Source organism: Tubulanus polymorphus, chromosome 12 (assembly GCF_964204645.1).
Source record: "Tubulanus polymorphus chromosome 12, tnTubPoly1.2, whole genome shotgun sequence".
Lineage (NCBI taxonomy): Eukaryota > Metazoa > Nemertea > Palaeonemertea > Tubulaniformes > Tubulanidae > Tubulanus > Tubulanus polymorphus.
Window position 1 is genome coordinate 9,022,380 of NC_134036.1, and position 22,851 is coordinate 9,045,230.

At 30.9% G+C, this 22,851-nt stretch overlaps 2 protein-coding genes across 2 annotated transcripts; both read left to right on the forward strand.

Annotated features, from left to right (window-relative positions):
* The first annotated feature begins 12,809 nt into the window (after positions 1-12,809).
* LOC141913836 (uncharacterized) lies at positions 12,810-20,997 on the forward strand. The gene is made up of 17 exons (XM_074805000.1): positions 12,810-13,279; positions 15,567-15,617; positions 15,717-15,869; positions 15,976-16,079; positions 16,202-16,423; positions 17,198-17,309; positions 17,398-17,487; positions 17,572-17,658; positions 17,743-17,829; positions 17,914-18,000; positions 18,085-18,171; positions 18,266-18,349; positions 18,426-18,589; positions 18,673-18,792; positions 19,470-19,556; positions 19,705-19,856; positions 20,371-20,997. The coding sequence occupies exons 1-17, from the start codon at positions 12,961-12,963 to the stop codon at positions 20,471-20,473; spliced, it is 2,109 nt and encodes a 702-aa protein (XP_074661101.1). The 5' UTR covers positions 12,810-12,960; the 3' UTR covers positions 20,474-20,997.
* LOC141914149 (uncharacterized) lies at positions 13,382-15,153 on the forward strand. Its single transcript, XM_074805415.1, has one exon. The coding sequence runs from the start codon at positions 13,411-13,413 to the stop codon at positions 15,151-15,153; it is 1,743 nt and encodes a 580-aa protein (XP_074661516.1). The 5' UTR covers positions 13,382-13,410.
* Positions 20,998-22,851: the final 1,854 nt, after the last annotated feature.

A 22,851-nucleotide genomic window follows, 5' to 3' on the forward strand; every position in this document is an offset into this window, starting at 1 on the left:
AATGAATTATTTATTGTTGCAGTTTTAATTAGATTATTGTAACCAATTTTATTTCCCATCTTTAATACTAAATCATTAGAAATAATTAATAGATTAGGGCCTATACAATAATTTAATCTAATATGTGATTTATCTAAATAATTTTGATATCTTACAATGTTTTCTGGAATAGATCTATTTTTATCATTATGAATTGAATCTTCAAATAATACTTTGAATTGTTTCTGCGCATCGAATGAAGTGTTATCATTTCCAATTATTGGGGATCTTGTTTCAACTTGCGCACCTAAAATACATATCAAATGGTTCTAATAGATTGATTTATTGTTTGTATACCAGCTTTAGTAAAACCTTCACTATTTTCTAAAATGAAATTAACCCAACCATTATTGTTTTGTTGTTGTATATTATTATAATATTTTGGTAATTCATTCGAATTTAGTGTTCTTATATCTGAATTTGTTATTATTTTTCCAAATTCTTTAGTATACAATATTCCTAATCCACCCATTGTTCCAATTTTTGCTCTAAAATCTTTATTTGAATTAATATTAAATTCATTACATATTTTATAAAACTTAGAAAAATTAATATTATTATTCAATTCTTTAAAATATTTTGAACCTGGTAAAGGACATTCTAATTCATCTAATATTAATTTTATTTGAAAAGATGTATGAAATCTAAAGAGTGATAATATTAATGGTAAACTTGGTTTGTTTAAATGATCATTCCAACTAATTTCACATCCTGTTGTTGCACAATAAACAGCAAAATTTAATTTGTTCTGCCAAAACTTCATATTAGATTTTAATAACCATTGTTTTGCCTCATTTAAATTTTTGAAATTAATTGTATACACATGAAATATATTTTCCATCTTTAAATGAAAACTATTACTTTCAGTAACATAAATATATAAATCAATTAATGAATTTAAAACTTCATTTCTATATGAAATATCTTTATTAAAATCTATTGCTGGAATATTATATTTAATTGATTTATTATATTGGAAAGCTTTTGGAAAAATATCTACCATTTATATAATTAAAAAATTAATAATTTATTAATTCTTTTAATAATTTATCTTATTTATACACCAATTGATAAAACTAAAGGTGTTAATGGGCTGAATATTGCTAGAAATGTCAATACAGAACTAATTGTAACCGAACCACTGATAATAAAATAATATATAATTTTAGATTTTAAATATTTTTTCTTTTTAACTTTTAAATCTTATTCAAATTCTAATATTTGTTTTTCTTAATATGTTTATAATTTAGTTTTATTTATATCATGAGGAATAATATCAATATTATCATCCATTTATTTAGCAAAAAAATTACTAATTAGTAAATCTATACGCTACAAATATAACAATAACAGTTCCACCTAAAATCCATATTATTTCAAATTTCTGTTGTTCTTTACTTGGGGTATAATAATCTGATAAATTAGGTTTGTATAGATGTAATTTTTCTTTATTTGTTACCGCGTTATATGAACTCATTGAAAATCTCTATGTGAAATCTTCTGATCATATAATTCCTTGTTAAAATATAATCCATATAGTTTTGTCTCTTTTCTCTATATTCTTCTGCTGCTTTATTGTATTTCTCTAATGCTAAATTATGTCTTTTTTGTTTTGATAATGAACCATTTTTTTCAATATGTTTAAATAAATATCCACCACAAGTAAATGCTAAAGCGTTAACAATTGCCGATCCTATAATAGTTATAACTGCAAAAACCATTTATTTAGCAACATAATTACGCATTTATATGGGAGGAATATATTTTTGTTTTTCCAAATAATCAATAGTTAAATTAGATAAAGTAACTGCTAATGTTAATTTTAAAATATCATTTATATCAAATCTATTAACATTAACACTTCCCATTTTAAATACTTTTTTAATACCATTGAATAACCAACAGTTCCAACTGATAGTAATGCTCCATTATATAATCCAGTTATTATCCACTAATTATCACGCATTTATTTATCAAAAAATTACTATCATCAAAATATTTAGTTATCTTATTTATGATTATTTCAACATTTATTTCATTATTAGTTTCATTTGTATATATTTCAATTATTATTTTTTTAATATCATCGATGATAAAATCTTCATCTAATTCATAAAATCTTAAAGATTCTCTAATTAAATTAGTAATCTTTTCTACATTTAAAGTTTCTTTATCTATTGTTGTTTCATACTCAAATGTTGTTTCATTAGAAAATGCAATATTTCTGATATGTGTGATTACATCATTAACGTTAAATGTCATTTCTTTCTCACGTTTGAAATCAAACCCAAAACATATACTCGGTCCAACAGTTATATTCATTTATATAGGTGAAAAATTACTCTTTACATCTTATAACTAATTCATAAATTACAGGAAAGTTATTCAAATCGATTAAATAACCATTATGATTTCTTATTTCTAATTTAAAATTATTAAATTTAGGAATGCAAGGTTTAAAATCACATTCAGCTAAATTATAATTTATTTGCGTTCCAAATTGTTTAACATTCTTTAATGGTAAAATGTTAAATATACTAGAATTACAAGTTATATCTTTAGTTGCTTCAAATGTTTTTGTTGGGTCAATTAAATTGCAATAAATATAAAAATGTGTAAAAGGTATTAAGTTTGATCTACCGTATATGTTTTCTCTAATATCTTTATCTGGAGGAATTCCTAACAGTTTAGCTATAGGTTTTTTTACCATGTAAAGATATCTTTCTATTGTATGTTGATAAAGTTTAAAATAATCATTATCAAACTTTATTTTAATTTTATTAGAGCTCTCACTTTTTATGAATTTAATATTAAATTTAGAATCACTACCTAATCTAATGCGAGCTTTTCTATTAATTTCTTGCTCTTATGTTTCTAAATTATATAATCCTGGTGTAAGCATGAGTTGAAAATTTTTTCTTTTATCCTTATCAAAAATAAAAAGGCTTCTATGTTCATCAGTTTTATCTGATATATTGTAAAAAGAGTTACATAATGATTAATTCAACATTTATTTCATTACTAGTTTCATTCGTATATATTTCAATTATTATTTTTTTAATATCATCGATGATAAAATCTTCATCTAATTCATAAAATCTTAAAGATTCTCTAATTAAATTAGTAATCTTTTCTACATTTAAAGTTTCTTTATCTATTGTTGTTTCATACTCAAATGTTGTTTCATTTAAAAATGCAATATTTTTAATGTGTATAATTACATCTGTAATGTTAAATTTCATTTCTTTCTCACGTTTAAAATCAAACCCAAAACATATACTCGGTCCAACAGTTATATTCATTTATATAGTGAAAAAATTACTCTCTACATCTTATAACTAATTCATAAATTACAGGAAAGTTATTCAAATCAATTAAATATCCATTGTGATTTCTTATTTCTAATCTAAAATTATTAAATTGAAGAATACAAGGTTTAAAATCACATTCAGCTAAATTATAATTAATTTGCGTTCCAAATTGTTTAATATTTTTTAATGGTAAAATATTTAATATACTAGAATTACAAATTGTATCTTTAGTTGCTTCAAATGTTTTTGTAGGATCAATTAAATTGCAATAAATATAAAAATGTGTAAAAGTCATTAAATTTGAATTACCATCTACGTTTCCTGTAACAGTATCTCGTACAATTTCTAACAGTTTAGCTATAGGTTTTTTTTACCATAAATGCATGTTGACTTTCATCATGTAACTTTATTTTAATTTTATTTGTGCTATCACGTTTTATAAATCTAATTATAAATTTATCTTCATTTCTAATTTTCAACCGTGCTTCTATTAATTTCTTGAGCTAATGTTTCTGAATTATATAAACCTGGTTTTAGAATTAGATGAAACCATTTATTTACATTTCTAATATGAATTAAAAAAGTATTATCCAGGTAATAATTCTATACAAGATAAAGTTAAGGATGGTTTAAAGAAATTAGCAAAATATTTATGGGAACTATCAAAGAAATCTGCTGCAGCTTTACCAGGAGTTATTGCTTCAATTGTTGGTTTTATATTGAAATCTGCAGGAAACATTATTAACTTTGCTGCTGAACATATTATTTTATTTTTAATTACAGTTGTAAGTGCTATTATTTTTGGTTTAGTAAATATGATATCAAAAAATATCAAGTAAACCATGATATCAAAAAATAAATAATTAATTTTTTTGTTAAATAAATGAGTGGGAGTTATATAAGTCCTTCGAAGAATCATAGAATATCTAATGCTATTAAAGCAGAAAGATCACATCATATAATTACTCATAACCCTTCAAATATTAATCCCGATGAAACTTTATACGTTAGAATCCCTCGATTAACACAAAATACTTTTTATGTTCCAAATAGTATTTATTTATCAGCCGATATAAAAGTAATCGGTAATAATAACAATTATGTTGTTGATAATGTTGGAAGATATTTGATTAAAAAGTTAACAATAAAGGTTGGTCCGGAAACAGTTTTCTCATTAGATGATTATAATTTATTTATGCATTATAAAGATTTATGGTTAACTAAAGAAAATAGAAATAATATGATATTTCAAGGAATTCAATCAGAAAACCAAAATAAATTAAGATCAGAAGCTAATAGCGCAATATTAACTAATGATGTAGATAAATTGATAAAAAGTATATATGGAAGCGAATATAAAATTCCATTAGACTTTGAATTGATAAATAATAATGCACCTTTATATAAATACGCAATTCAAGAAGACGTTATATTTGAGATAACATTTGCTCCTGTAAATGAAATTGTATTATCTAGCGTTGTTAAAGATATGAGTTATAAATTATCGAATATATGTTTAGAATATGATACAGTAACTGATGAAAATATTTCAAGTATAATTCAAACTCAATACAATCAAGGATTTTCATTATTATATGATTATATTGATAAATTTAAAACTGTAACTATTAATGCAAATGATGAAATAATTAATGAGAATATTAACTTTCCTAGAAGATCTATTAAAGGTATATTAATATTTTTTACCATTGGAACGTATACTAATGGTGCAATAAATGTTGATAATTATTATAATCCTGAAATAACAAAAGTAGAAATAACTATCGAAGGTATAGCGAATAAAATATTCTGTCAAGGAATGAAAATGATTGATAAATGGCCAGAAATTAGAAAACATTTTATGAATGAAAAAATAAAATCATCTGAAAATTGTAACATTAATCAAATTGATTATTATACCGGTAATAAATATGCATAAATATGCAAAAACTACAGAACACTAAAGATGGAATACAATTATTTATGAAAAAGAATAAAGGAATCAAAAATTTTAAAATGCACATTTATATTATATCTGACGCACAATTAAATATTGTAAATTCACAATTAGATAGTATTCAATATTAGAAATATAAAGTTAAAATTAAGGATATATAAATGAGTGGTAAAAAAACTCCTAATACTAAAGAACAATATTTAAGAAATTTATATTACAACCCTGAGAGTTCGGTTGCTTATTCTTCTACTAAAAATATATGGTGTAAAGTAAAACAAGATGAATTAGATAAGATAATCCCACAAAATTTAGTTAAATATAAAGATATAAATGAATTTATGTTAGAACAACCAACATATACAACACATAAAAAAATTGTTAGAAAATATAAAACTCGTAAAACTATGGTAAGTTATGTAGATCAACAGTGGCAAGGAGATTTAATTGATATGAAAAATCTTAAAAAAGATAATAATGATTATTGGTGGATATTGAATATAATTGATATTTTTAGTCGTTATGTATGGAGCTTCCCACTTTATAGAAAAGATGCTGTACAAACATCAAATGTTTTAAGAAAATTTCTTTCAGGTGGTAAACTAAAACCAGAAAAAATTCAATTTGATGATGGAAAAGAATTTGATAATTCATTAGTTCATGGACTTTTAGATTTTCATAATATTAAATATTTTTCGACAAAATCGGATAAAAAAGCAGCAGTTGTTGAACGATTTAATAGAACATTGAGAACAAGAATGTCAAAATATTTCACAGCAAATAATACTTATAAATGGATTGATGTTTTACCAAAATTTATAGAAGGATATAATAATTCTTATCATTCTTCTATTGGAATGAAACCTATTGATGCTAGAAAACCTGAAAATGCTGAAATTGTTTGGAATAATTTATATGGAGCATTTCTTGTTGATGATTTTGGTGAACCTAAATTTAAAGTTGGTCAAAATGTTAGAATTTCTAAGTATAAAAAGATATTTGACAAAGGATACGATCGAAATTTTACTAGAGAAATATACAAAATAAAAAAGGTAATAACAACAAAACCATATGTCTATAAATTAGAAGATTTAGATGGTGAAGAAGTTGATGGCTACTTTTATGAAGAAGAATTAAGTTTAACTACTGAAAATCTAGAACAAGAATATAAAATTGAAAAAGTACTAAAAACAAAAACTGTTAAAAGAAAAAAATATTCTTTAGTAAAATGGGTTGGATGGCCAGATAAATTCAATGAATGGATATTATCAAGTAAAATTAAAAATATATAAATGAATAAGGAATTATTCATATTTGAACCTCATAATATGTTAATTTCTGGTGTAACAAATTGTGGAAAAACTTATTTTATATTACATTTATTAGAAACTGTTTATGAAAACTATTTTGATAATATAGTATTATTTTGTCCAACATATGAATTTAATCAAACTTATGATAGAAATATTACTAGAAATAATAAATTTATTATATTAGATCCTAAAACAGTAAAAGAAAATTTAGATAATTGTATAAAAATAGCAATTGATATTTATAAAGGATCAAATACATTATTTATCATAGATGATTGTGCAAATTTACATGATTCTAAAATTAGAGAAAGCGAGTTATGTTATTTAGCTTTCTCTGCAAGACATTTTGGGATAACAACTTGGGTTTTAAATCAAAAATATAATTCAATTGTTAAAGACTTTAGAGAAAACATTAGATTTCTAGTTTTATTCTACAATAAAGATAGAAAATCGATGAAAAATGCACTTGAGGAAAATGATATTATTTCACATGATTTACATAATGATTATATGGATAAGTTGAAAAATATTAAAAGATCAAAATTACTATTTAGATTACAACACCCATTTAAATATGAATTTATTTAAATTCAACTAGCTTGTTAATCTAATTGAATTCTAGTTGAATTCTAGTTATTGGTAGTTGTAACAAAAATCAACTAGATTTAACAATATTTTAACTAGCTTGTCAATCTAGTCTAATTCTAGTTACATTCTAATTGAATTCTAGTTGTTAGTAGTTGAAACAAAAATCAACTAGATTTAACAAGAAATAAACAAAAACAACAATATTTCAACTAGCTTGTTAATCTAGTTGAATTCTAGTTACATTCTAGTTAAATTCTAGTTGCAACATCACACAACTAATTTTTTTGTTATATAAATGGTAGGTGAAAAGAAAATAAAATCTAAAAATGGTGATGTTCCAATTGAAAAAACTTTAGATGATTTAGGAATAACAGAAACAAAATTAACTCCAGATGATGGTGCTTTAAATAATGTTACAACAAATAATAATTATGAATATTATCTTTATTGTAAACATCAATTAGAAATATTAATAGCATCTGGAAAATGTAAAAATTTTGTCGGTAAAAATCTAACTTATAATGAACTAGATACAATGAAATCAGATGAAATTATTAGATTATTTAAAATTTATGAAGCCGCGAGAACAGCTAGAATTAATGACGCGATATCAGAAAATGTAGTAAAAGGTTATAGTAAATTATGTAATTATATACTACCAATTGAAAATGAAAATAGATTATATTCCGATTTAAAAAATGATTATTTAGTTATGACTGAATTAAATAAATGGATTGGATATTTATCATTTCAATTAGGTGGATTTATGACATTATTATCAACTGGAGTTATAACATTTTCAAATATTGAAAGTAAAAATATTTCTATAATAAATGAGCGAGGTGAAAGAAGTGAAGGAATTAACTGTGAAGAAAAAACCGAGAACTCAGAAACAAATTGAATGGTCTCGGCAATTAGGAATTAAATCACAAGAATATAAAAAAGCTGTAAAAGAAAAAATAAGTAATAAAAATGTTAATAAAAATGGTGAAAATATTGTTATTTCTACTCCTTCTGATAGTAGAATATTTGATAAATATTTATATTTTACGGTTGGATTTGTAATTGTATTCATTTTGATTGGGTGTAGTTGGTATAAGAAATCAAATAAAATTCATGATATTAGTAATTCTGAACCAACTGCTATCAAAAAATGAAAGTACTTCTGAAATTCCAAAATTAATAATAAAAAAAATGGATTAATTGAATATCTCACTACTTTTGTCTATCACTGTGTGGGTGCTGTTTATGGCACCATCTATGTGGAGCAATTAAATTGTCCAGATAAGTCATTTCGGATTCTAGATATTCATTATTTTTATTTCTTATTTAATCAACAATTTCTAAATCATGATGACCGTCTTCATTTTTTCCATGATATATTATTTTAAATCCTACTAAATCTTTAAATTCCTCTGTACTCAATGAAACCCATTTATCAGGTAAAAACACTTTAAATTCTCGCGATGTACTAACATAACAGTAGCTTAAATTAGCTGATACTTTCTCTCCATATTTAGTTTTTATCTTTTCTAATTTTAATATTTTATGTTCAATTTCTTTTGTAACATCAACTAACTTTTTTATTTCAAATTGTTTTTTTGTTGGTTTTATTCTGTTATTTATTGTTGCTAAGAATGCTTTTCTATCTCCCATTTATTAGGAAAAAAAATTACTTGTGGTGATGAGTAGGAAAAAAAAATTACTTGTGGTGATGAGTGGTGTCTCGTCCTCTCGTCCTCTGGCCTGAAAGCCCACTTTTCCAATTACTTACATGTTGTATCTTTAGTTGCTTCAAATGTTTTTGTAGGATCAATTAAATTGCAATAAATATAAAAGTGTGTAAAAGGTATTATATTTGAAATGCCTTCTACGTTTACTGTAACAACATCTGGTGCAATTCCTAGCAATTTAGCTAATGGTTTTTTTACTATAAATGCATGTTGACTTTCATCAAATACCTTTATTTTAATTTTATTTGTGCTATCACTTTTTATAAATCTAATTAAAAATTTATCATCTTTTCTAATTTTCAACCGTGCTCTACGATTAATTTCTTGAGATAATGTTTCTAAATTATATAATCCTGTTCTTAAAATTAGATCAAACCATTTATTTACATTTCTAATATGAATTAAAAAAGTATTATGTTCAATAGTTTTATTCGATATATTGTAAAAAGAATTACATAAACTTATATTAACTAATTTCAAATCTACGCAATTTTTATAATCTCTATCTGATTGAACTAATAAATTATGTGATTTATGATTTGTAAGTTTTCTTTAATCAACAAATATTCTGTATTCTTTTAATTCCGCCATTTATTTTACATATTTTCTTATTCGAAATCCATTTCATGGTGCCCTTTTTCATTCTTACCTTTGTATACGAAATAGAAATCTCCAGAACATAATTCTTCTAGATCTTCACTTGATAATCTATGAAATCTATCTGGTAAATATGTTCCGAATTTATATGTATTTCCTTTTAATCCTTCATATTCTAAGTGTATAACTAATTTATCTCCATATTTGTTAGTAACTGTATCAATATTTGTAATTAGATATTTCTTATGGATTATTAATTCTTTTAACTTCTTAAATTTATAATCTACTGATTTGACATTTGAAGTATCTTTTCTTCTATCTAGAAATAATTTGTTGTTCTCACTGTTTGCTTGTTTACTCTCCATTTATAATACATATTTTTATTAAAATTTGATTAACACGTTAGAATTCTTTCCATTATCTCGTTCTCTTTTGTTTCTTCTCTTTTAAATTTTAAGTATTCATCTAAATTGCAACCATAAGCAACTGTATGAATTCCATCATCTAAAATGTATCTTTTATCATCAAATGGATTCAAACTTATCTTCTCTATCTCTTCAATAAACATTTCATGATCTCATCTTATGTTTTCTAACTTCTTCATTGAATATACAATTGATGTAATCTTTGAAATGAATATTCTTTTCTACTACACTTTTGGTTATTCCTTTTAACTTTTTAGCTTCATGTTCTTTAGTTTTATATGAATACATTTTAGATCTAATACCGATGAATTCAATCATTTCTTCACCACCTAATTCATCCTTAAACTTCCCTGGAACTTTTTTGTTATCATTGCTAAACAATTCATGATTTTTAGGATAATTACTGAAATCAAAATGATGTTTTAATGTTTTTAAATCATCAGTTATGTTATTAGTTTTTATCTTTAATATGTAACTGTCAGTATCAACATATAAGATTTCTATATGTTTTTCTCCAAAAAGTGGTTGTAATACATTATAATAGAATTCATACATGAGTAATTTTGATAATTCGCCCAGCGATCCGTGAGTTCCGATTCGTGTCATTCACCGGCATGAACAGTGGGGCGGCATTATTTCGATTGAGGGTCGGCCCAGTGACCGATTTGACTGCAAATTTTGTTCAATTCAAGAAGAAATGAAAGACCGTATGATCGAAAAACTTTGCGCCTAATTCGTAATCGTAGAAGTCCTGCAGACTGTTGATGTAATATTGTTGATGTAACGTATTTTATGTGATAATGTATTTTTCTTTTTATATGTAGTTTGGTCGCCTGTTCTGAATGGGGACATTCTGGACTGGTGGGGGCTGTGTAGCGGAAATTCCTGTTAACTAGTTTAAAATGTTGTCGTTATAATGTATAGTTTCTTTTTTTTCCGCTGCGGAGCCCTCCTCATTTTTTTTTAATTGTAACGTTTTTGGGCGATGATTAGCTCGCCCCTTTCATTTTACATTCTGTGCACCTCATTTTCTCTGCATATAGTAATATAATTTATTTCAGCTTTTAATAATCAAAACTTTAGGTTGATCTCTTTTCGCTCTCACCTTATTTTACTAAGTTAGATCCCGATTTACTATTTGTACAGTCGTCTAAACTTTTAATCTCGGAACTTTTGCGCGGCGGCCATTTTTTGTGCTGTGTGACGTCATCCTCCATGCAAGGTGACGTCACACTGCGCGGAATCTATAAAAATGGGTCAGCGCGCGCAAATGATATATGGGACTAGCTCAGATATGTGATACGTGTTGTCCGTGAAATGATTGTCCGTAAAATAAAGAAATGACCACTCGCGAATTTAGATATATGTGTTGAACGTTTATTATAACCGACTGGTCAGGATGAGTGTAGAGGTACGAATGGCGACGATCGAGGGAGGGACCCTACTAAATTCTAAAATGATGGGAGTAGAGAATCTCACCGGCGGGATCGGATTTCCTTACCCGATATGGTAAACTGACCGACGGTTCAACTCTCTACATGAAATGTATGAGGAGATGCAATGAAGATGAATCATGCACTGTAAAAACTAAGAACGCAGTGAACATACTGAGAACACTGAAATAAGGTGTTCCCGAACACTTTTCAATGAATTTGGAACATCATCGAGTGTTCTAAGCTGATTTAAGTGCAAAAGCTCGTTCTGATGAACGCTGAGAACGGCTATGGAACGGCAAGAACACACCGATCACTCCACTAGAGCGTACGTGACTTTTCAAAGCGTTCTAGCACGCTTCACTGCACCTCGCTGACTGTGGAGAATCATCTTTAGTAAGCTTTTGTATTCTTGATCTTATAATATTAATCGGCATTCATTGGAAGTAATTATGTCAGATCATGTAGGCCTAAACAAACAGTGCATTTCACAGCCGGCGTAGGCCTAATAATCGCTCCACGATGCGCCATAAATGCAATGAATGAATGCGGCAGAAAATCTTTTGGGGGAGGCCTTCACCATAACAGCGAGCTAAGTGAAGCCACATTTTTTCAGACAATTATAAGCGGCCGCTGCCTTGTGAATTAAAGTTTTATACCAAAAAATATTTTCCTCGGTGACTCCGCGCTGTTAATCAGGGCAGGGCTCGAACCTATGAACTAAAGCTGCAATCTCGCTCAAGAAAGTAAATTTGATTGATTTGACTTTTCTCAAGGTCGTTGAGCTTAAGCTGTCTGCTAAAAACGAACAGTCGCCAAAATTCCACATTCATTGCCTTAAGAAATTATAATTCGAGGCCTTTACGGGTATGATAGTTTACATCTCTGTAGGCCTAAATAAAAAGATAAAAGCTGCGGTGCATTTTATTGGCATGATGATATACTGAAACTGTGTTATTTTTCTTTTCAGTTTCTTTGCCGTTCAGCCATGCCCATGCAACGATATATTGCATTCCAAGATATTACTAGTTTTACGCGCATACTGGAAATTTGCTCTTATTTGAATTTTGACGTCAGCGATGAAGTGATTGATAGCCACTTTACCATATGCTTTTTTAACATAGGACAGTGCAACCTGATCCAGAATATTTGTGCCTATTATTTGATCGAATATCAAGTCATAAATACAACATTATCGTTGTAGAATCAGTACAGTAGAGAGTAAGTATGGTCTATACTTGTAACTTATGTAACTTTTTTTTCAATAAGCAATGATGATTTTAAAAGTCACATCTTAAGAAAACATAGAAATGATCCACATTTCAAAATAACGTGTGATGCCTGTGGTGCCACCTATCATAATTATTTTTCATATCGTAGTCATTTTAAACGCCACCATGCCCATAGGGAAGAAGTTGACCATGAACCCGATGACATAGGCCTACCAGAACCGCAAAATCTCCAAATAGGCCTAAATGATGATCCTAGACCTGACTTAGGCCTAGTGGAACATGATATTCAACAAAATCAAAATGAACTCAATGTTGCAGCAGTTGACCAACTGAAAATGAGTGCTGGGCAATTCATTCTAAAAATGAGAGCTGGCCATAAAATAAGTGCAAGAGCAACCTGTGAGATGCTTGAAACAGTCAGCCAGTTTACTGAAATTGTTTCTGAGTGTACTCGTGATAATATTCTTAGATTAGTTCCTGGACTGAATGAAGAACAAAAGAATTTGATTACTCATCACTTTGCTGAAAAGCAGGATGTATTTGCTGGGCTTCAAAGTACTTATATGCAGAACAAGTTCTTTAGAGATAATTTCTCTTTGGTTGAACCTGTGGAAATAGTGTTAGGTCATTATTTCAAAAAGGTCAAGGTTAAAGGTAGATATATTTTCAAGAAAGCCCCTGCTCTTGGCTATTTTATACCATTATTAGAAACTCTTAAATCAATTTTGAGTATACCTCAAGTAAAGAATTGTGCCAATATAAGTCATGCTAGTGAAGATCAATACATGCGAGACATGTGCGATGGTACTTATTTCAAAAACCATCCTCTGTTAAAAAAAAACCCGAATGCACTTTGCCTTCTTGCATACTGTGATGATTTCGAGCTAGCCAATCCGATTGGAACTCATGCCAAATTGCATAAAATAATCATATTCTATGTAGTTGTATGCAACATTCCACCTGAATTACGATCAAAATTGCCAGTAATTCATCTTGTAGCTGTTACACTGAGAAAGTATATTGTTGGTCACAGGGACAGGCTTCAAAAGCTTCTTAAAAATTTTGTTGATGATCTAAACACTCTCTATGATGGGTACACATTCATCTTACCCTCCGGCATATATCGTACTAATGGGACTTTATTGGCATTCACTGGAGATACGCCTGCAGCAAATGAAATTGCTGGCTTTAAAGAAGGGGTTGGTGGAGCCAGCAAGCCTTGCAGACTTTGTGATATTCATAAGAATGACATGAATGCTATATTCTGTCCCTCTGACTGCATGATGCGAGAAGAAGTTGAACATAGAGAGAGGTGTAATTACCTGAAAGAACTTAGTAGGGCTGATAGGCTTCTAATGAGTAGTGAGTATGGGATAAATAATGATTCTGTGTTGCAAGGTATCAATGATTTCCAGATAACGAAGTGTTTTCCTATGGATGTCATGCATGTACTACTGGAAGGAATTTGCAATTATGAGACCAAATTATGTCTTCGACATATGGTATCTGATAAAAACATGAATGTTAGTGTTCTAAACAACTGCATAGCAAATTACAGCTATTCTGAACTTGAAATGAAAGATAGACCTCAACCCATAGATAGAAAAACTCTTTTTGGTAATGGAAAACTAAATCAAACGTCTGAATCTATGCGGATATTAATGTATCATTTGCCATTCATTTTGAACGCTATGAACATACTAGATGATAGAGATGAGTATTGGAGTAACTGGATACGTCTTCAAAAGATAACTATTCTGAGTTTATCCCCTATTATATCTGATGAAACTATTGCATTTATAGATATATTGGTTGCAGTACACAACAGAAAATTCGTAGAGATTTATCCCGATGAGAGCTATACGCCCAAATTGCACTATATGGTACATTTGGGGGATCAGATGCGAAAATATGGTCCTCTGCGCACACATTGGTGTATGCGCTTCGAAGGGAAACATGGTTTTTTCAAAAAGATGAAATGGAACAATTTTAAGAATATTGCTCTAGTTATTGCGACAAAGCACCAGCAGTGGCTTTGTCTTCAGCAACTCGGGACGGATGGGCAAAGATCCATGCGTTTCTTAAATGACGAAGATGACATAAAATTTGGGCACATAATGCATGAAGACGAAGACCATTTCAATGATATAATGACATATTTAGTACGTGAAACACATAGATTGCAGATAGGTCCTTTGATGATAAGCCCAAAGATCGTCGTACATGGTCATATTTACATGCCTGACAACATTCTCCTTTTAGAATTCGATGAAGATGAATATCCCGTATTTTGTAAGATTACTAAGATTGTAGTTGTTCAGGAAGAGAAATACTTGCTACTTGATAGGTTTTTAGTCGAGAGGTATGATTACACTCTCAATGCTTATGAGCTTCGAGAGGATCACTCTTGTAGTAGAAATAAGATCTTGTCTGTTCAGGATCTCCAATTCCCTTGGGTACTGCCCCAAAAATGCTTTGGTTATAAGAGATATGTTTTACTTTGCTATAGTCCTCTCGTAATGTTGTAAACTGCTGTTGTTTTTATAGATTTTATAGAAGGCTAGGTCACTGGATGTGGTGTGTCTGTCAGAAACTACAGTGGAACCTCGTTACTTCATGAGACCAGAACATATGTTCATTATAACTGATAAATTTTGAATCCAGTAGGAAAAATTATAGGAGGTCAAATTATCCTATTTTGAACAGTTTGTAATAACCGATAAATCGTTATATCTGATGTTATAACGAGGTTCCATGTATATCCAACTATCTGACTACTCCTTTAATGCTGGAATTTTTGTGGAAATATTTCTTATTGCTTAGGTAAACTGTCCGTTTGAAAAAGCAAGGTTTTCAATCTCACACTGACAGTGTCAGCTTTATTAAAATATGTGTTCGGTCGACAACAAAACCACACTTCATCGGTGCATAAATTCAGCAGGAAACAAAGTTTTCTTGATCGCGTCATCACTAAAAATGTTAAAAGATAAAGGTATGTAAGTCGATATTTGGTATTATGTAGTTCAAGTTCAAGTTCATGTAAATATACTGGTTTATTTAATCTTGTATAACAATATTTTTGGTTGTTTAGCTACGAAATGGTTATCTTCAAGTGAAGATGATCCACCGTCAGTGTACACCAGCGATGGAACTGAGATCTTCGACGAAGAGGTGTTTGAGGTGATTTCACAAACTGATACGACTCTCCTCATATTAAAGTCTGGTGAAACTCTGATCAATTATGGTGAGTATATAGGCGTATATATTCTTAGAAATGGTGAATCATCAAATTATCACAAACTTGTAGTAGTTGTTTTAACTAATAATAATTCAATTATAATTTTTATTAGACGTCCATAAGAGTACTCTTCAACCTGATTTATCTTCGTCAACTGATACTGACATCAGCTCAGAAAGGTCTGATTTCATTGATTCGGAGGAATCGGCATCAATTGTGAGTATATCTTTTATATACTATCAATTATAACAGGGTTCCTACAGCCCCTCAAATCCCTCGAATAACCCTCAAATTTAGAATTGGTCATGTAGCAAGCCTGTAAAATCCAATATTTAAAGGAATTACCAAAACTAAGCGCTGATGTGGTGGATAAGCTATCAGCCTCTGCATCAGCTGCTGCCGCCGTTTGGGATGAATGTGTGACTCAAATGGCATACGGTTTACTCAAGAGACCCGAGGGAATCTCGACATCAAGACAATATACAGAGGCATGCCAAGAACTCATAAAAAGATATCCCAATTTGGCCAGAATCTCAGCTGGTAAAGTTACAAAGCCTTGGGTAAGTAATCATTATATGATATTATAATTACATTATATTATATTATAACCTTTAACTATTTGCATATTAATCTAAAACTTGGAATTTCAATGAAAAGTGATAGTTCATATCTCAAGTTGGATTCATCGAAGCAAAATCCTGAAATGTTTTTAAGGAAAAAGACTAAATACCGGTATATATGTTATAATTTTTAGCCCACTTGGCCGAAGGCCATTCGGTTAGTCCCTGTGGTTGGTTGCACAGTTTTGATTTAAGTCCAAAAGTTGTCTTAAATTTTAGAAGTGATCTTAGGTTGTTAGATTGGCTATAGAACTTAGTTGGTCTTAAGTCTTAGCCGTGACTATGCAACCGGCCCTGGGTCTTAGTGTGGTCTGGCGTGCGTGTGTCATATTTCTTGTGAACGCTCTACAGACCACAGTTTTTGGCCAATCGGCTTCAAATTCACATATATTGTGTATGACCAAAACATCTCGGAGGAGTTTTATATTTGTATTAATTGGATCCAAGATGGCTGATTGGCGGCCATCTTGGTTTCTGAAATGTGAAATGAAATGGTCTATCATATGACCAAGCAAGGTCATCATATCATCCAATATGGCCGCCTGGTGACCATCTTGGTTTCTGAAAATGTACAATTTTGATATTACCTGATATAATATTCCATGTAGATCTTTCATATTTCATATGAGAATGTGAAATAGAAGGGTCTATCATATGACCAAACTAGGTCTTCTTAGCACCTGTCCTATTGTGCTTCGATTTTGTTTGATTAAGGTGGCTTTTAAGAAATCGTTAAGTATGAAAGTGAGACACATTCGGCACTACAGAAAGAAGAGAGATAATACGTCAGCTAGCAGTAGTTACAGGAAGGCAGTTAAGGTTTCAGGTAATTTTATGAAATAATAGTTTAGTCGTACATGTATGTATTATTAATGAAATATGGTATGATATTAAAACAGATGAATCTGTTTTAGCTTGCCGTGGTTTGAGTCGGGAGTCTCCGTCGTCGCCTGTTGGTGGTTTAGACGAAGACCGGAGTTCTTTCACAGCTTTTAAAGCGTCAGGTATTTATAAAATGAATAGTTCGTTGTTGTTCCTGATAAAATTCCAATCAAATTACCGCATCTAATTAGATGAGTCTCTTTTAGGTCGTTGTGGTTTGAGTCGGGAGTCTCCGTCACCTGTTGGTTTTTTAAACGAAGACTGGAGTTCTTGCAAAGCTGTTAAAGCATCAGGTAGTTATAAAATGAATAGTTCGTTGTTGTTCCTGATAAAATTCCAATCAAATTACCGCATCTTATTAGATGAGTCTCTTTTAGGTCGTTGTGGTTTGAGTCGGGAGTCTCCGTCACCTATTGTTTTTTTAAACGAAGACTGGAGTTCTTGCGAAGCTCTTAAATCGTCAGGTATTTATAAAATGAATAGTTCGTTGTTGTTCCTGAATAAATTCCAATCAAATTACCGCATCTAATTAGATGAGTCTCTTTTAGGTCGTTGTGGTTTGAGTCGGGAGTCTCCGTCACCTGTTGGTTTTTTAAACGAAGGCTGGAGTTCTTGCGAAGCTGTTAAAGCATCAGGTAGTTATAAAATGAATAGTTCGTTGTTGTTCCTGATAAAATTCCAATCAAATTACCGCATCTAATTAGATGAGTCTCTTTTAGCTTGCCGTGGTTTGAGTCGGGAGTCTCCATCACCTGTTGGTTTTTTAAACGAAGACTGGAGTTCTTGCGAAGCTGTTAAAGCGTCAGGTATTTATCTGAAATAATGGTTTAGTTGTATATATGATTGACGAAATTCTATTCAGATTATGGTATGATATTAAAACAAACGAGTCTCTTTTAGTTTGCGGTGCTTTGAGTCAGGAGTCTCCGTCGCCCGTTGGTGTTTTAGCTGAAGACCTGAGTCCTTCTGAAGTCTCAAAAAGTGGTAAGAATGATTCCAAAGTATATGAAATGTATTAATGTGAATTGAGTTCAGATGCCTCTTTTCTTTAATCTCTTAGACCAAGCTGACCTTGCTATGTTAGGAGAAAAGCGATTGTTGGACCGACCAAAGATATTCAAACTGATGAAGGCCACACTAGCGCAGCGTCGACAGGAAATAAGAAATTCAGGCGATATACTTTTCTTCACGCAAAAGTATAAATTTTTTCAACATTTAGATTATGTGAGTGCAAATATCTTTGATTTTGAAATTTCCACATCAAATAAGATTTATTTGGTTGTAAAGTTTGTTTTGGATATTTTTAGATTTTCGAGGAATTTCATTTGATGGGATATGCAAGGGACTTTCTACATAATTTTTCTCAGAGATATGAATCAATGTTAGAAAAGTTAGCCACTTTGGCTATGATGAATGGAGATATTAGCGTAAGTCGCCTAGCCCGATTGATGTTGATTTTTTAAATTACGAAGTACACTTTGAAGAGTTCTGCTTGGATAATGTAATCCTGCTATTTTCATCTGTTAGCTTCAACATTTTGTCCATGTTTCAACACATGGCTAAATCTATATAGCTGCGTTCACACGACAACTAGTTAGACCGGTCTAAATCGGTCCGCACTGGGCCCACAGGATGTCGCCATGAGTATTTTACCCCAAAATTTATGTAAATGATCATAGATTTATGATTCCCTGGCAGTTTTTTATTTGAACAATTTTGACGCAGTGTACCATATATCTGGACACATCAACCTATAATAGATTCTAGGTATTTTCCAGAACAATTTATAGGGATATCTATTCAAATATCAACATACGCTGAGATTTTAAGATAAATAATAATCCGTTAGCGTACACATTAATTTTAGGTAGTAAAGAAATTATATGAAATCTTAAAACTATATTAATAGGCTTGATAAGTAATTGCTGACGATACAATTGAATTGATATTGCAGAGTACGATTTAGACCGGCTCCTAGTACCAGTTTCTCTCCACGGCACACACACAGATTTAGTTCTGTCCTAATTTAGACCCATCTAAATAATGTCGTCTAAACGCGCCTATACAGTATATGTATTCTAAACCTACGTATTTATCATTCTAGGAGGATCAGCATCAGATTGCCTTGATTGAGTTTGTACACAAGGAAACAAGCTACAATTATTCACGTTGTATAATTTCCGTTGTTGACGTAAGTTCATTTGCCTAAGCTTGAGCTAATTATGAAAATATCTGGTACTTAAAATATTTCTGGTATTTAAAACATTTCTCTGACTTGAATTTAAGGATAGTCAAAATCTCATACAATGTTTTTATGGTTACAGTATTGGTATTTTTAGGAAGTGGACTTTGGAAAGACCAGCAATTCAGAAAATTCAGCATTCCCAAGTATTGTTGTGGTTGGTGATGGGGTATCGTATGCGCAATATTTTCTTTCTATCGGAACAGTGCTTATCGATTGTACCACCTACAAAGATCTATCCGGAATCAAGTTAGCATTACTGGCAACACTGGTATTGTACTACATTTTTGACCTGAACTATCCGAGACCTTTCAAGGAGTCCCTATCATTCTTTCAGGCAGTTCTATTTCAAGAAAATTGTCGTAAAGGCAATAGAACGGCCAAATTATTCAGCCATTTTACATGTAGTTAAATAATACATGTAGTTGAATTCCTGGAAAATCCAGCCTTGGTAAACTAATGAGTAGTTTGAGTAAAAATACAATATTAGAATTGAAATCTGACAGTGAGATTTAAAAGATCAGTTTGGTGGAGCAGATTTTGTGGCCTTTTAAAGTGAGAAGGGTCAGTGTGATTCTACGAGGCATTCATTAATTCATTCATCCTGACCCTACTCACTTTAAAAGGCCACAACATTTGCTCCACTTAGGCGATCTTTAATTTCAGGGTCAAATTTCATCTTCAATAATAATTTTTCACTAAAACTGTATGCTATAAAACTACATTTCTGTATTGGCGGTAACTGTTAGGAATTTCATTTCAGGGGATATGTAAGGGATTTTCTAAGTGATTTTTCTCAAAGATATGAATCAATGATTGAAAAGTTAGCCACTTTGGCTTGGATGAGTGGAGATATTATCATTTAGATGAACTAGAAAATGCGCATTCAGAAAAGAAATAAACCTGGAAAATCGGCAGAATTTTGAATTTGCTTGAACTATATATGCTCTTCTTTGATTGTGTTTTTATTTCACGCTTAAGGCTGAACTGTTCAGATATATTATATTATGTTTTTTAGTGATGCAGACTGAGATGGTCAGATATATATTTTACCATGTGAATGACATGTGCTAATGCAGCTATTAAAAGGCAGCATTCTCTTAAAAAGAGCGTGTATGTATTTGATTTACGCTTATTGTGGCCAAATACATTGGTTAAGGATTTTGATTCAATGGAGTTTGTGCACAAAGAAACCAGATACATTTTATTATGTTTTTTAGTGATGCTGACTGAGATAGTCAGATATATATTTTACCATGTGAATGACATGTGCTAATGCAGCTATTAAAAGGCAGCATTCTCTTAAAAAGAGCGTGTATGTATTTGATTTACGCTTATTGTGGCCAAATACATTGGTTAAGAATTTTGATACTTCCTTTTTGACAATTTTAATTCAAAATAATAAAATTTTGGATTTCAAGATTAATCTCATCTTTTTGGTTTTTCTGCCGGGAATGTGTTGAGTTTTGCAATGTTCCCTCAGGTGTTCCGGAGTTCTACAAGTGTGTTCCCAAAAGGTGTTCTTGCAGTGTTCCCACTGGTGTTCCAGAGTTCTAAGAGTATGTTCCCAAAAGGAGTTCTCGTAATGTTCCCACAGGTGTTCCATGATTTAAGTGTTCCAAAACTCTACTCAACTGAAAATGTTCTAAGTAGTGTTCAAGATATGTTCTTAGTTTTTACAGTGTGGGATGAAATGTAGTAACAAATGATATATATAGTACATGGGCTATATATCACAAACGTCACTCTCGTCTCGACCTACATTGATCAGAGGTAAACAATAACACGCGCTCTCCTGGCCTGGCCCTGACGTCAGTCAACTCGACGATATGCATCTATTTTTCATCCATCGGGAATAGTCAACCTGGCGGCTTTTTCCTTTCGGATGAGACATGTGTCGTGAGATCTGTCTCTTATACCTTTTTAATTTTATGCCATGGGCATTATTTTGGGTCTTCGTGGGCCTAAATTTAGCGAAATTGAGTCATTAACCGTGGATTTTTGCAATGAGAGATCCTTGCACTAGCCTTTTTTGTAGATAATAGATGATAAATAATAAATAATTTATAAATAAGATAGATTATGGTTTTTGAGACCATTTATTTAACCCTTTTTTGAATGAGGTGTACAATTTCAATTATTGTGATAAAAACTTCACGTGCAATATGTAAATATGTATATAAATTATACAGTAGTTATTGTTTCTTAAATAATAATTTTCTACATTATTCAATACAAGACTTATCACTGTCGTGGGGGGTGGCGTTTGGACGAAGTAGGATCCACTTTCTTGAGGCCAGGTCAAAAAATCTTATTCTTTATGAAGTGGCGAATGTCGGGGTGTCTTTAGACACATAGATGGGGGCAAGATACTGCGCCAGGACGAGGAGATCGTGCAGGGAGGCACTCGATATGTTACACCGTGAGGACCTGAGGAAAAGATGCGCCGGAGCTCGGGTGACAGTGAGGTTCCGACATCGAGTCAAGGGCCCTGACTCGATAGACCCCATGGTGGACACCTGGCCTGTCTGGTCCGTGTAATTGGGTCAATAGTTAAGACTTACCTCTGACACTCGCTTCCTTCTCCCCTATTCCTTTTTACGAACTATAAACTTTTTGTCTCTGAAGCTGTCCATCCCTTCGGCGGAAAATTTCTGAGGATTTCCCCTTTATAGTTCCACTTCCCGGGACTACAGGACCAAGGCGGACCCTGTAGCCACGCTTATTGAGGAGACCTGACGATCACGACACCTATCGGTCGCTACCAGAGGATGACACTAAATCGCGGGCGCGTACCGGCTACATAGAAAAAAAGATACAGCACACGAAAAGTAAACGGCGCCTTGAAGGGAAACATATGTCATGGTTAAGTTAACTTTGAATGACGGGACGGTGTCTCAAGATCACATTTCTGCATTACAGGGATTATTCAGACAACATCCATTTCACGTATCTAGAAGCAGTACATATTTATAGCAAGCATGCTATGTGCAAAAAGAATAAGACTCAGATATTACGAGGGTGATGCAGCTAATCATATATCATCGGGGTATTAAGACATGATACAGAACATACCGATGGCCACAGTAGACAAGTTCCAGCCAGTAGTAAAAAGTTGGATGATAAACATTGATAAATGACACAATATCCACAAGTGTAACCACAAAATCCAATACCGCAGTAAACGACAATGTTGAGTATGTAACCTGAAGAACCTATATACTGGGAATTAACACCAATAAAA